The sequence below is a fragment of the Leucopleurus acutus genome, assembly GCF_964270905.1.
Source record: "Leucopleurus acutus genome assembly, chromosome: 5".
NCBI classification, from domain to species: domain Eukaryota; kingdom Metazoa; phylum Chordata; class Mammalia; order Artiodactyla; family Delphinidae; genus Leucopleurus; species Leucopleurus acutus.
In genome coordinates this window covers 98,855,616-98,871,427 of record NC_139147.1, presented here as the reverse complement: position 1 = coordinate 98,871,427, position 15,812 = coordinate 98,855,616, and the positions used below count along the sequence as shown (strand labels likewise).

Below are 15,812 nucleotides of genomic sequence, written 5' to 3'. Positions count from 1 at the left end.
CCAGAATGTACCTAAATTCCCAGTGATGCTGATGCTGGTAGACCAGGGAACGTACTTTGGGAACCAATGTGTTATATTAAACCAAAGGAGAAATCTTCACAACCTTTAAAGTATCATTATGCCCTTTTGACAGATGAGGAAATCAAGGCTCAAGATGCTTTAGTAACTTGCCTGAATTTACATAACTGGTAAATGGTAGACCTTGGACATCAACTCAAGTATATTTCACCCTAAAAGTCATGCTCCAAGGTATAATAATAATAAATAACATTACTAATAAAACTGTATTGAGTTTCTACAATATGCCAGGCACTAAGTGCTTCACATATATTTTCTCATGTAATCCTGACAAAACCCCTATAGAGTAGATTAGTTTATAAATATGCATTGAATACTAACAAATAATAATGTACCTTTTGACAGCAAAATTTCAACAGAAATGAGCACATTTGCTCTGTGAAAGTGCAGCTTCCCCTTGGACATAAGTTGACAAAAGATTTGTAATGAGTGAAATATTCTCGTCATATGATAGAGCTTCGAGAATGATTCTCACTACTCTTCTAAACAACACACTTCAATATGATAACAATTCTTTTGTTTCAATTACTTTTTTTTACAGTTTTTTTCTGGTCAGCCACAACTAAACAAGTACGTTGTTCTGTGTGGCTTTAGGCTTTCTGAGAACAAAAATAGTTTTAATTTTATTTTTATCTTTTAAACACTTAGGAGAGAGAATTAACATCCTGTGCCAACTCTATTTTGGAAACTATAGTGGGCACTTTCCACATGTTTTCTGCTTCAGACCTTATACTTCTGCCTATTATACACTGTGAAGGCTTGGACAAGTCACTTAATATCTCTGAGCCTCGCTTTCCTCCTTTGTTAAAATGAGATCACAAGAGCTTACTTTCAGATTTATTAAGGAACACCAACATTCCTGGCACATAGAGTAGTTACTTGTTTTCTTCACACCAATCTATAAAATAATAACATGATAAACATATATCAACAGTGATTACTTACTGAATAATTTTTTTATAACTTCACCATTGTAAAGGTTATGTGTTTTTTTCTTATAAACATTTCTTTCCTTATATTCATACCTAAATTTGTAACTTCTGATGGTCTGACATCGGAAGAAAATAATTTATGATGAAACAAAATATCAACCACAAAGGATGAACAGACACTTTCTGGCTATAAATATACACCTTTAACAACAACAAAAAAAATCTCTATCCTGTGGACCTAAGTAGTGACAATTGTTTACACTAATCAAGTTATATATTTGAATAAAATGCCTACTAGCCAGGTGATGGTATAAAAGGGTAAGAGCCACGAAGGAGGAGAAGCTAGTTAAGCAAAGGTCCTGTCCCCATAAAAACTGGAAGGTCAGAGAAAAAACTATGAAGAAGAAAATGCCACAGAAATGCACACTATCCTTGCCCTGTGTGTAAACTATATGGACTAATCAGTGGTATGTGTCAAAAGCTCTTTTACCCAGTGTTATGCCTGGATCTTCATTTATGGTATCCAAAATGCAAAAAGAAAAAAAAAGTTCAGTGCTTTTGAGGCTTGTTATATGAATCGATAGATTAGCTTGAATCCACAGGAAAAGTTTTTATCAATAAAACACAGGAAGTGAAACCAGTCCATAGTTGTATATAATTCCAGTCAGAAAACAGGAAATGGTCTCAAATATATTTAACATTCACTGTCACAGACCTCAACCTTAACAGCTACAAGCCATGTTTCCAAAAATTGTTATTATTCTCTTGGAAGCCTCGGGCCAGAAAACATACCTATTTTTCACAAAATCATTGAGAGCCATGGGGTCTGCCCTCTCCCTTCTGCCTCCTTTCCTTGCACCCTTTAACCCTTTGTGATTACTGCTGCCCTTAACCTTTATTCCCTATTTTGCTACACATTAAGCAGCTATAGAAACTTGAGATGTTTCCTATACTCTCAGCCTCAATTTCCTGCTCTGTATGAGATTCTTACTGTGATTTTAAAGGAGATAAGATGGATGAATGCTCAGCGATGTGTCTAATAAATAATAGTATTCAATAAATGTTTATTTCCCTCCTTCCTTTTCCTCTCCCCTACTTGACTGTATCTCCCAAACCCAAATGAGCTTAAAAGTAAACGTTTCATTTTAGAGTAGTTTTAGAGTTACAGAAAAGTTGCAAAGATAGTACAGAGTTCTGGTATACCCCTCACCCAAATTTCCCTGTTGTTAATATCTTATATTACCCTTTGTCACAATCAATACTGATATATTATGATTAACTAACCTTAGTATTTTATTAGGATTTTCCTAGCTTTTCCTAATGTCCTTTTTCTATCCCAGGATACCACATTACATTTAGTTTTCTGACTCCTTAGTTTTCTCTGGTCTATGATAATTTCTCAGACTTGCCTTGTTTTTGATGACCTTGACAATTTTAAGAAATATCAGTCAGTTTTTTTGTAGAATCTCCTTCAATTTGGGTTTGTCTGATGTTTATTTATGGTTACATGAGGATTATGGGTTGTGGGGAGGAAGATAACAGAGATGAAGTGCTATTCTCATTATATCTTATCAAGGGCACAGGCTATCAACCTGACTTACCACTGTTGATGTTAACTTTATCACCTGGCCAAAGTTGTGTTTCCCAAGTTTCTGTAAAGTTACTTTTTCCCTTCCTGTCTATACACTACTCTCTGGAGGCAAGTTTCCGAGCACAGTCTACACTTAAGGAAGATGAAGAGGAGAATTAAGCTCTACATCCTTGATTGGGAGGCGTATCTACATAAATTATTTGGAATTATAGATTTTTTTTTTTAAGGAAATCTTTGCCATCCAAAAGGCTGATGGTAGGTAGCAGCTTTTCCCCAAATCACACTGGAATGATCTCCCTCACAACATACTATCTCCCATGAATAAGACATATTATTCAACCCTCAGAACGGGAGAAAATATTTTCAAACAAAGCAACTGACAAAGGATTAATCTCCAAAATATACAAACAGTTCATGCAGCTCAATATCAAAAAACAAATAACCCAATCAAAAAATGGGCAGAAGATCTACACAGACATTTCTCCAAAGAAGATATACAGATAGATGGCCAACAAACACATGAAAAGATGCTCAACATCACTAATTAATAGAGAAATGCAAATCAAAACTACAATGAGGTATCACCTCATAGGAGTTAGAATGGCCATCATCAAAAAATCTACAAACAATAAATGATGGAGAGGGTGTGGAGAAACAGGAACTCTCTTACACTGTTGGTGGGAATGTAAATTGATACAGCCACTATGGAGAACAGTATGGAGGTTCCTCAAAAAATTAAAAATAGAACTACCATATGACCCAGCAATCCCACTACTGGGCATACACCCAGAGAAAACCATAATTCCAAAAGATACATGCACCCCAATGTTCACTGCAGCACTATTTACAATAGCCAGGACATGGAAGCAACATAAATGTCCATCAACAGAGGAATGGATAAAGAAGATGTGGTACATATATACAATGAATATTACCCATCTATAAGAAGGAACGAAATAGTGCCATTTGCAGAGACGTTGGTAGACCTAGAGACTGTCATACAGAGTGAGGTAAGTCAGAAAGAGAAAAACAATATTGTATATCACTTATATGTGGAGTCTAGAGAAATGGTACAGATGAACTTATTTGCAAAGCAGAAATAGAGAGAAAGGTAGAGAACAAACGTATGGATACCGGGGGGGGGAGGGGTTTGGGATGAATTGTGAGATTTGGAATTGACATATACACACTACTATGTATAAAACAGATAACTAATGAGAACCTACTGTATAGTACAGGGAACTCTACTCAGTGCTCTGTGGTGACCTAAATGGGAAGGAAATCTAAAAAAGAGGGGATATGTGTATACATATAACTTATTCACTTTGCTGTATAGCAGAAATTAACACAACATTGTAAAGCAACTATACCCCAATAAAAATTAATTTAAAAAAAAGACATGTTTATTCAGCCACTATCCGGGCTTTGAAGACAAGAATGATGGTACCTTTAGAGAGTCATTTTAAATAGTAAGAGAATCTGTAAAAATAAGAAGTTGGTGGTGGATGCAGGAAAGGTAGATTACGGTGCAGTTAGGTCTGGCAGTTACTAGGTTAAGAATATATTTTTTTCCTCAGAAAAGTATAACTGAAATAAACTGAGGTGCAAAAGTTTGAGGGAGGTCTAACTTTGGACTAGTTAACACCAGACCTTAGTTTTTCTCCAAACACCCTGAATGGTTTCCTGCTTTTAGACTCTTTGTTTTCCAGCTCTCTCATCCAGTGGCATTTAAACTGAGTATCTTTTGTACGAAACGAAAGACTTTGTCTATCTCCACTGAAGAATTTAATCCACAGAGGGAAAGAGGAAGGCGGACAGTAAGAGAAACTCTTCTAGAGAGTCATAACAATCTGCACTAATTAGATGACTGCCTAGGAAATGGAGCCATACTGATAAAACTCCAAGACAAAGGGCAGTTCTATGAACAACTAGACTGTAGAATCAACTTCGATTTACAGGCCAACCTATTGCTTCTTTTCCATAGACATTTGACTTCTTGGAAAGTGGTTACTATGAAAATGTACAGGGAAATGGAAAGAGGTGAATATTCCTAAGAGTCCAATATTCCTAGTGGTCGAATACAAAAAAGCTAAAGAATGTAATAAGGAACACAGATAGAGTTTAAAACTTTTCCAAAAATGTCTTATGTGGTGATGCAAGAAGGGAGCCTACTATGGGCTCTGGCATCCTTGCCATCAATTCTATGAGAAGGAAAGACTCTAAATCTGCCATCTCTCGGTTCTGGATATAGGAAGTAGGAACGATGTGTGACAACTCCCCAAGTGCCCTAAAGGAAAGTGAAGGTGCCTAGAGTAGTGGCTTACCCATAGCAGGTACTTGACAAAACATTTGATCACTTGACTCAGAGACCAGCAACTTTTCAACATGGTCACATGTTGCTTGTCAGACAGGCAGAATAGAGCAGTGGCAAAGTGTACTGACTCTGGAATTAGAATGCCTGCTTTGGGGTCCCTGACTCACCTCTTGTTCATTGTGTAAATCACTTAACTTTTTTCTGTCTTGCTTTCCTAGTTATGAAATAGAGATTATAATTGTAGATATCACCAAGGATTATAGTGACAATTAAATGTTAAACATAAAAAACCCTAGAACAGTGCCTGGAATATGGTAAGAACTCAATAAGTATTGGCTACTATCTCTTTAAGAAAGAATAATACAATATTTTTCACTCAAAGCAGGAGTTCCAACACCCCCTACAGCCAGTTCTAATACTCTTATTTTATTTTATGTTTGTATTTTTTATATTTATAATATTCCTATTTTATTTTCTCACATAAGCTCTACTGGCAGAATAATTAGATAATCAACAGCTTATAAATGATATTAAATATCAGTTCCCATCTAATAATAATATGGAATTTAGAACATAATTATTTCATATTTCTAAGGAACATTAATTTTAAGTGTACCTTCTGCCTTATATAAACTTACAGAGAAATTAATGGAATTTATGTTTCATTTCCCATCTAATTATTTATCCTGGTTTCTAATAATCATTTCCCCATAAATATTTTTTTAATGGTAGCGAAAGAAAAATTTGTCAGATAGTAGAAGATGGGGTAGATTTGCTCTTTGTTGCCCTAGAATAAGATGAAGATGGATGAGAGCATGTCCTACAAATGGATAGATCTGACCTACAATTAGAGCCCTTCTATAACAGAGTGGTTGACTAACAGAGAAGGCTATCTGCACAATGGTGAGTGCAGCCCCTAGGATATATTCAAGAGGCTGGGATGTGCTTCTCTTAAGGCCTCAAGAGGAATTAGTCTAGCAGACATCAGATACCTCTTTCAAGTTCATTATCGAACTATTAAAGATTAACAAACGTGAAAAAATAATTAAAAAACAAAACTGATGATTTATCAGAGTGGCAATTTAAATTAAAAATAATAATTTTTTAAATTTTTAAAAATTTTAAATTTTTTTAAATTTAAAATTAAAAAAAAAATAAAACTGATGATTTATCAGAGTGGCAAGTTTAAATTTTTTAAAAAATAAACTGATGATTTATCAGAGTGGCAATTTTAAGACAATGACAATAGTCAGTGCTGGTTCAGAGACAGCCATTTCTATATACTGCTGGTGGTGGAGCCTTCACACCATTGGGATGGCAATTTAGCAAGACTCAGAGGCCTTTAAAACTTTGACTCAGCAACTCCAATTCAAAGAATTTATTGTAATGATGAATTCAGTCAGGTACTCTTAACACGTGTGCATGAAGGTATTTCAATAAATGTTTCTCAGTTAAAATTTGTAAACAGCGTAAATATTTTAAAAGAAGAGAATGTTTAAAAAGCTACGTGATAAATTCCTAAGAGGTCATTTCGAGTACTGATGTCTGTAGATACTCATATTAAGTAACTCGGAAGTGTACTGGCTGTATGTTTTTAAGTAGTAAAACAGGTTATAAACTGTGTGTATTATATCCTCACGTTTATAAAATGTATATTTGTTTATTTGTATACGCATGCTCAGAACAAGACCTGAAGAGTGAAATGCCTGTTATTGGTGGTTTTGCTGCTAATGATTTCTTGTCATCTTTTTCTTCTTGCTTGTTTGTATTTGTAATTTTTCTCCTAATGAACATGTACTATTTTCATAATAAAGAAATACTCTAAGGTTATACTGTCTAAATTATTCATTTTACCTACAATTTTTCTAGACTACAATAATTTTGTGTGAATCCAGAAACCAAGTATTGCCATAGGTTAAGAAAAATGCATGTCCACTGTGGTTTTTGTTCCCCCATTTACTTTTTTCAGTTATTTCTTTTTTTCCCCACTTTCTAGTGGTAATATGACTTTTGCAGAACCTACAGAAGGAGAAAAATCTATTTCTTTGTGTCAATTTTTAACTCAGCATTAGGACTTCCTATTTTCTCTTAAATTCCATATTCATCTGCATATCCCCAGGACTTAAATTGAAGACCACATTTTACCACCTACCTACTTCTCACACACAATACTATAAAATACCTTAAGCACTATGAAAACCTGGTATTTATGTATAAGACAGAACATCATAAATGCCAAGCTTTTATCCTGGAAAGAGAATCTTAGGAGTTAAGGTGAGAACATGGCTTTAAATTATTAAATTTTTCCTTCATTTTTCATGCTTCTTTCATTTTCTATTGGCTTTTTTCTTTTTTCATCTCTATCTTTCTTACTCTTCCTCCCCTTCCATTTAAACCTCCCTCCACCCGCATACACACACCAAATGTGCTTTTCCCCTTTTAGTCTCTCTAAATTCTTTCACATGTTTACTTTTCTTTCATACTTTTGCATATGGACAAGAACTGGCATGATTTTCTCCTTGGATTTCCTAATCTGATTAGAAATACGGCACATTCTTCAGAATATTTTCTTAGGGAAAAAAGTGATCTGTAATCTCTTCAGTACTGGATGGAGGCCACAAGGGACATTCTACAGCTGACAATTGTATTTCATTTGTAGGTTTTCTCCATAGGATTCATGGACATGTTTCTGGGAGAAGTGAGGGCTGTACCTGCCAAGTCAATTCTGAGGATACGTTTTTAACCTTTTCCTTTCAAATAGTTCAAAAATTCCAAAATGATATTATTCCCTTCTATCTCATTATTACAGTCTTAAAATTTATTTCAATTCACTCATTTGAATTAAAGGTAGAAATTTTAAATATCACAGGTATTTTGGGATGTGTTGTCACTTGAAAAGATGTGGTATAAACAGAGATAACTTTGCTTTTTACTGCCGGAAACATCTCCCAAGGCCCACAGAAATGTATAACGAAGGTGAGATGATCACTCTGCTGTAGTCTTATTTCCTCTGGCAGAATGCAAAGCTCTAGTTTTAAGAGAAATCTGTGAAGTTAGGAACCTATACATCAGCACTAATTTTCAGAAGACAAGCAAAGTGTCATGGAACAAAAGGAAATGAAATAAGATGGATAGAAGTCAGGAAAGAAGTCAACAGTTTAAAGTGCCAATTTTTAAATCTAAGGAAAGGCTAATTTTAAAAAAAAAGAATAACTGAGATTGTCATAAGTAATGGGAAATTAATATCTTGGCTGAAATACTCAAACAGGAATCTGTGACACTTGCATTCACTCTTCTAGAAGTGTCACAGGAAGAGAAACAATGATCAATCTGTGTTACCCTGGGGTAACTTTATCTCCTGATCTGTACAATTGAGTTGGGTGACTGGGTGGGGGCATTTTATCGTACACCAAGTCTTTCCATTCTCAACCCTCTATTCTCGTACAGGGTCGGTCATGCTGTATTTCTGAACTGAAAGATTCTTCTGCCTGAAAGTAAAATGCCACTTGACATTTCAGCAAGCCATAATTCAAGGAAATGGAGGAACAAATACCAAAAGGTAATTTAGTGTAACAGGATGTTTAAAGGGGAATTTTTTTTTTCTCTCCTACCTCGTCATCAGAGGTCCAAAAAATTTGAAAGCAAAATAATTAATTAATTAAGAGGTAAAAAGTATTCCCACATTCCAAAGTGAGGTGCTAGATCGATTCCTTGCGCAGGCCCACTTTGTCAAGGAGGTGGCATCTTGTGATGCTCAGGCCAACCACCACGCTAGGATAGAAACAGACTAAGGATGCAGCAATCCTAAGAGAGGACTGCACTGGAGAGAGTCGTAGGTGTGCACTGAGAACCACTCCCACGGGAGAGGAGGAATGCTTCCCCCTCAGTTCTAGCTCCTGTTCACATAAACCAGGCAAAGAGTTTAACACATGCCCCCTGGGGTAACCATTAGAGGGACACAGTGAACCAGTGACTCATTAATATCTGAGAAAGTCTACTGTGGTTGAAAGTACCTCAGTGAGAGGAGGAGAAGGGGTAGCTGTGGAGCAGTTGGTGTGGCAAGGACGTGTGAGCTTCCTATTGGTCAAGCAGAAGTTAACCCAAGAGAAGCTGTGCGAGAGGCGAGGCTGCCAGTGTGAGGGGGCTGGAACAGAAAAACCCCAACTGGTGGGTTTGAGCCCCAAGAGTTTAGCCAAAGAGTGCATTAATTTAGAAAGGTGCAATGCAGAGGTCTCTGCCTGGTGTCATCAGAGAACCCTCAACTGTACTCCCTTAATGTAAACTATGGACTTTAGTTAACAATAAAGTATCAATATTGGTTCATCAATCATAACAAACGTACCACACTAATGTTTGACACTGTGTGGGATGGGCGTGGGGCATGTAGGAATTCTCTGTGCTTTCTATGCAATTATTCTGTAGACCTTAAAAAAAGTCATATAGGCACATGGTAATAAAAATGCCAATTGTATCAAAGAAAATACAATGAACAAAATTGTTTTCTCAAAAGATTGTTTAATATGAAAGGTGAAATTATGAGAGCATGAGTTAGCAAGAATATGGGAAACAAAAGAAACAATTAAAACTGCCTGGCATTAGAGTTAGAGGAATGTAAGAATGGGATCCATCAGAGTGGCATGAAAAGAAGAAATGGCTGAACAACAGGAAGGAAAGGCTAGAAGTCATAAAAGGAGAGTGATATCCAATATTCAAAGTCAAGCTCTTTGAACTTCTGACATATATACCTCTGTGTGCCTTACCAAAACCAGGAGTAAAATCTGACATACATTCTAAGATGGACAGGTAACTAGCTAGGTAGATACATACATACACATATACACACATATATTGCTTTTAAAGAAAGGGGTTAATTTCCAAAATTAGGTTGATAATGGAGTAGAAACAAGAGACTGGAAGACACAGAACAGAAGTCAAGCATTCAACAGAGACAAGAAGTAAGAATCAGATATCACCCTGAGAACATACGTTCTCTCGTTGCTACACACACATACCTACCAATAACCTAAATGTTAGCAAAATCTTGAAGTAGTCATTGAACATTCCACAAAGCACAGAAGGAATTTGGGGCCAATTTTACGCCTTACAGGTAAGATGTACTTACTTGTATGTTGACTCTTTGTTTTACTTATCAAGTAGAGAATGTTTTGATGGGTCTAACCATGATTCCTCCTTAGAAAGCAAAGGAATTTCCTTTATGCTTTTCTCTTGAATCTTATCTTCCATTAAATTAGTATTTCTTTTAGGAAGGGAAAAACAGTTCTCAAGTTGCCAATGCTTTGCCTGAAAAAACAGAGATTTACTTTTATAAAATGTATTTTCCTTGAACATTTATATGTGTCTAACATGTGCTAGATTATTAATTGAAGTCCTGGGGACACCAGAAATGAAGATGATATGGTTCCTGAACTCAAGGAGCTTACAGTCTTCTAAGGGAGATGGGACATATACATGTAACTTTAGTAAAGTTAGAAAGTGATGTATCATAAGAAACAAACAGATATTTTCTGAAGATATAATAATGAACTGCTAAAAAGAAATTAACATTCCCACTTTAAAATCCTGTATAGCAAGATGTATATGAACTAAAAAGAAAAACAAAGCTTTGGTTGAAGCTGAATTTTTCATACTACTACTTTCTTTGCATCTTCCCCTCCCAAAATCTCAAAAGCCAGTCCAATTACTGAGTACTTTTTCCTAGAAAAATATATGTGTTACATGATAGTTTTCACAGATCTTGGCTACCGCTCTTAATGTGTATCCATCTAGCGAGAGCTCCCCATTGACAATTTATGTTTTAAATACAGAAGCAATTTCCTTGTCTTCTATTTGTTCACACTGTATCCACAGGAACGCAGCAGGGAACACAGCCTGTGTGATATGAGGGAACGTTAGGGATCCCCAGCATATCTGACTGGCCTATGAATGAACCTTTGTCAGGGGATTTACAAAGTACAATGCCTACAGGGGTCAGGAAGGCAGTGTCAGTGAATACATCAAGTCTCGTATAAGACGATAAATAGCAAATGAAAGTCAGCCTCAGTGTTCATAGGCAAAAGGGAAAGAAAGGTGGCATTACACTGACTTAGAGGGAACCTATTTTCCATAAAGGGGGCCACAGCTACTCTCAGGGAATGACATGTTCTTTTCCAAGAGAAGCAAGAAATTTGGATATTACATGAAACCTCTTAATGTTTAAACATGGGCAACTAAATCAAATTTTAAACACTGGGTGAATAGGCTCGATCAAAGTCACTGGCCATCAAAGCAATCAGCTGAGGAGGGGTACCAGTACACACTCTGCCCAACACAACAGTGGTCAGTGCTGAGATGGACACTGGAGAAGCACAAGCATCATCTAATGTCTTTTTATACCACAATCATCTGACAGTTTCTTGGGATAAATGTATCTCCACAGATAAACCATCCCTACCCCTATCTCTCCAACTCTAGAAATAGACATAGCACACCACATACTTTTAAAACTCTAACTTGAAAACCAACCTCAGATCAATAGCTATGTTATAAAACTGATTCACAGTTATTAAAAAAAAACTTCTTTTTTGAAATATACTGAATCACACTGCATTAAATTTTGAATACTTTAATCAGACTGAATGTGATTGGAAAATGAAGCCTTAGTGTAAGAAATTAAAATACACGATTGCTTTCCCTTTTGTTTTTATAACTGCTAGAACAGAATTAATTCCACGAAAAGACAAATGCAACATTCAAATGTAGGTCAAAAGTCACTACACTGTACAAATCAAGCTGGTTCAGGAAAAATTGCTCTGATCCGAGCTATATTTAAGAATTGAGTCTCTTCTTATCTCTGTATTTCCGTCTGCCTCGCGTATCTTTCTGTTCTTTCTGTGAAAGGGTGTCTCTTCTCACACTATGAGAAGGACATTCACTGTTGCTTTTTTCCAGTATCTGCTAATTTTCTCTCTTTCTTCCTCCCCTCCTCTCCATTGCCCTCTCCTCCCACTGCCTCCTGTGGCCCTTGGAACTAACAGCACCCATATCCAAGACAGCTTGACAAAAGTGAGTTCTTAAAAACATTTAAAGCTCAAGCAGAAGGGACTAGAAAACCCAGCTGTCCCCCGCTTTGCCCGCCTTTACTTTCTAAAACTACCCAGCTCTGGTGGCTCTTTTCCTATCTCGAACAGAAGGGAAAAAAACCAAACTATTTTCACGCAGGCTTTCTGAGGCTGAGTTCTTTGAAATACAAAAGCAGAGATGTGGATGGACCTAGAGACTGTCATACAGAGTGAAGTAAGTCAGAAAGAGAAAAACAAATATCGTATATTAACGCATATACATGGAACCCAGAAAAATGGTACAGAAGAACCAGTGTGCAGGGCAGAAATAGAGACACAGATGTAGAGAACAAACGTATGGACACCAAGGGGGGAAAGTGGCAGGGGCGGGGGGCAGTGGTGGGATGAATTGGGAGATTTTGATTGATATATATACACTAATATATATAAAATGGATAATGAATATGTGACGACCTATATACATGATGAAGTTCATCAATTTCATCAAATAGCTGATTTTACTGTTGATTTTTTTTCTTTCCATCCTCCCCCATCCCCTCCTTCCTTTCTTTCCACTTCTCAAGTTAGTTAAATCAGTTAGAAACCTTCTTTTGAACGTTCGTACCATTTTCCTAACCTCTGTTACCATGAGCTGTTCTTTTGCATTTGTATCACAGATTGCTGTTCCCAAATGTACCTTTTTCAATTTCCGTATCAGACTTTAAAAAAAAGTGTTACATCACTGCAATCATTTAATATTTGCACATTTTAGAATTCTGGTATTTCTGTTCATTCAGGAGTACTGTCTTAATTCCAGTAAGAACAAACTCACAGAAGCCCCAACTCTGATAAGGTCGCTCCGACCTCATGAAGACTGGATAAGTTCCGTAGAGATGTGTGAGCCAGGCGGCCGCTTATTGGTTCTCTCCGCCTCTGAAGACTGCAGCATTTGTGTGACTGTTGTCTGTGGTGCTCCTGTCCAGATCTTTGGTCAGGTAGAAATATCATTTTCTTATTATTCTAATATTTACTTGACATTTATTATGAGCTAGGCCTGATTTCCATTTGAATCTCATCGGCCATTCAAGTTCATCAGTCATGAAAGAACTGACTTCCATTTCTGGAACTGTAGCTCCAGGCCTCCCTTATTAACCAAGGCAGTTCTATCAAGTGGAGGACACTGGAGACATGAAAAGTTTGGGGCCTCAACGCAGCTCAAAATGTACCAGGATTTCTGAGAAAAATTTCTCCTCCAAAATAAGTGGATCCCTTCAATTTCAAAATTTAGTAGAAACACACTACAATGTGGATAGATTTACTGCATTATTATCAAACAGGTGACTATGACAGCCAAGTAATCATCAGGTAATAATCAAATATAGAAAAATTTAGGAAAAAACCAAACTCTTCTGTTCATTGTCTGATTTATTCCTGCCTAAATAACAATTGCTAATGTTTGCTGAGCTTCTCCTGTTCTAAGGTCTCTACATGAATAATTTCATGTAATCTTCACAATTGCCCGTCCCATGAGGGATGAATGCTCATTATTCCCATTTTATAGATGAGGAAACAGAGGCCAGAGAGTATGAATAAATTGCCTGAGCTCACAGAAGCTAGTAAGTGGTAGAGTTTGGCGTTTGACTCAAGCTGGCTCATTTCAGAGCTCATGCTTTTAACCCCTTCCTCCCATGAAACTAAGCTGTGATTTATACCTGCTTATAAAAAAATAGAAGAAAGAAAATATTTATTGTCTCACAGTTCTTTTCTTTTTTCCATTTATTTTCATGGGAACTCAGCTCCTGTTCCCTTTGTACTTTGGGGGACAAAATATCATCCCGATCTGTTTCAACCAGCACTGTTCAGACATGGTGGTGTGAGCATAGCCTGGAACCTCAGTTTCTATCTGGCCAGTTAAATGGTCCTATTCAGCAGCCTCAGGTGCCACTCTCATGCCCTGAGTATGGCGATTCTCTTCATGCTGGAAGACGAAGTCTGCTGTTGCTCCCTTTGTGAAGTCGGCTTGAGGATATCAACCTGTGCTGACAGAATTCCGTACAGCCCTTTAGGACACGGAGGGTGATGGTAAATCAGAAAATGATGGTAAATTGTGCAGGTAGACCGTTTGGGGCCGGGTAATGCGGAAGTCTCCAAGAGCTGTACAGCCTCTTCTGCTCTGTAAATAAGGCAAGTGCCAGACTCTTCTCAGGAAAAAGAGTGTCTGGGTGGGAACTCAAATCGGTGTGTGGGCAGGTGTGATGAGACAGCGTGGGGCAAAGCTGGCATTCTGAACATGAAAGGAGTTGAAAAGCTGCTTCTGGCAGTTGGAGAAGTTAATGCAATGCTGACATTGCTATATGGCCATGCCACATGGGCTCTGGTGAGATGAGGTGCAAAAAAAAAAAGAGTGTCTTCAAGCGGGTGTTGTCTGGAGTATAAGTCCTTTAGATGGTGCTGAAGCAAGAAATAGGGCTGTTCCAGGTATGCGTGCCATACAAACTGTGTCCACCAAACACAATCTGTACTGCAATTTTATTTTAATTAAGAAATATGTGCTAGTAAAACTGTTCATTTTATACCTTTGATAGTTTTCCTTAGTTATTTCGTAAAGTCTTTTTCTTGTATAAAATACAAAAAATACTACTATTTTATAGTATTATTAGAAAATTGAGCAGGTAATCAGTGACACAAAAATCCCAAACTAACTCAGGAGGACAATAATGTTAGATGAAAGGCCAGGACTCTATTTAAATTATGTTTACGGTCTCATTTCAAATAAGGCATATCTTAACTGTTTATTCTCAAACAATGCATGGTATATTACTGACAATACTGCATTCCTAAATTGGGGGATTGACTTGATGATATATTAACAGAGGATTTTCAGTATTGAGAAAAATCTGGTTTTCCCCATGAATTATTTAAAAGAAGTCTGGTCAATACATATGTTTTCTTTAAAATACTCAGATTGATCGTGTCTTCCTTTATCTAGAAAACAGACAAGACCTGATTCATAGTTATCTGCAACAAAAAGCAGTCAAAAATTATAAAGATAATGTTAGAATTTTTTCAATGTACCTCTGTATTCCAGATTTTCAACCACCCCTCAAGATCTCCTGTGGCGACTTACCAGTAGACACAATAATGGAACCAACAACGTTATGAGCCAAAAATTCAGCCAGAAGGTGCTTCTTAAATGTATCCCAGAATCTGACATACCCAGATCCTCCACATGACACCAGGTTGGCACACCCTAATATGTAAGAGAACCCCTAATTAGGAAACTACAAACACAAGAAACAACTTCCTCACTGGTTTGCCCTGTAGAAAGCATATGGATGTTGGAGAGGTGAGTAGCCCCAAAATCAACTTCCAGCACTCTGATTCTCTCAAATATAAACTGGAAAAAACCCTATGATACATTCACTGGTTTTTGTTGAATATTAAATGAGATAGGATGTGTAAGATGGTCCATTAAATCTAGTTACCACTCCTTCGTTCATTGTTTTGATATTATTTGGGTTTTTAAATTTTGATAGAAGTAATCTGTTACTTCAAATAAACTTACAAAATACTAATTTCAACATTATAATAATATTTCAATTACATAAAACACATCTTTCTTAATTACCCGTTGGACACATATACCAAAGAAGTAAAATTCCTCTTGCACAGAGCTGGATGCGTATAAGTAGTTATAGCAGCATAGCTATTGATTCCTCTATGTAGCTGTATGCTTTGAATTCTACTTATGAGCTTGTTTTTTAATCTTTCATCAAGAATTCATTGTAAGTCCTTATGGAACACTTTCTTGGTTCATAGGCCTAGAACTAACCTTTTCA

General features: G+C 36.7%; 1 protein-coding gene across 1 annotated transcript in view; it reads right to left on the bottom strand.

Moving 5' to 3' along the window:
- The window catches only part of WDR49 (WD repeat domain 49), a gene marked incomplete at its 3' end in the record, with an annotated part of 134,538 nt that overhangs the window by 18,830 nt on the left and 99,896 nt on the right, over positions 1–15,812 (bottom strand). Inside the window, 4 exon segments of the mRNA XM_082839275.1 lie at positions 10,038–10,057; positions 10,061–10,216; positions 15,049–15,095; positions 15,098–15,223. Coding sequence (XP_082695401.1) covers positions 10,038–10,057; positions 10,061–10,216; positions 15,049–15,095; positions 15,098–15,223 — 349 coding nt within the window.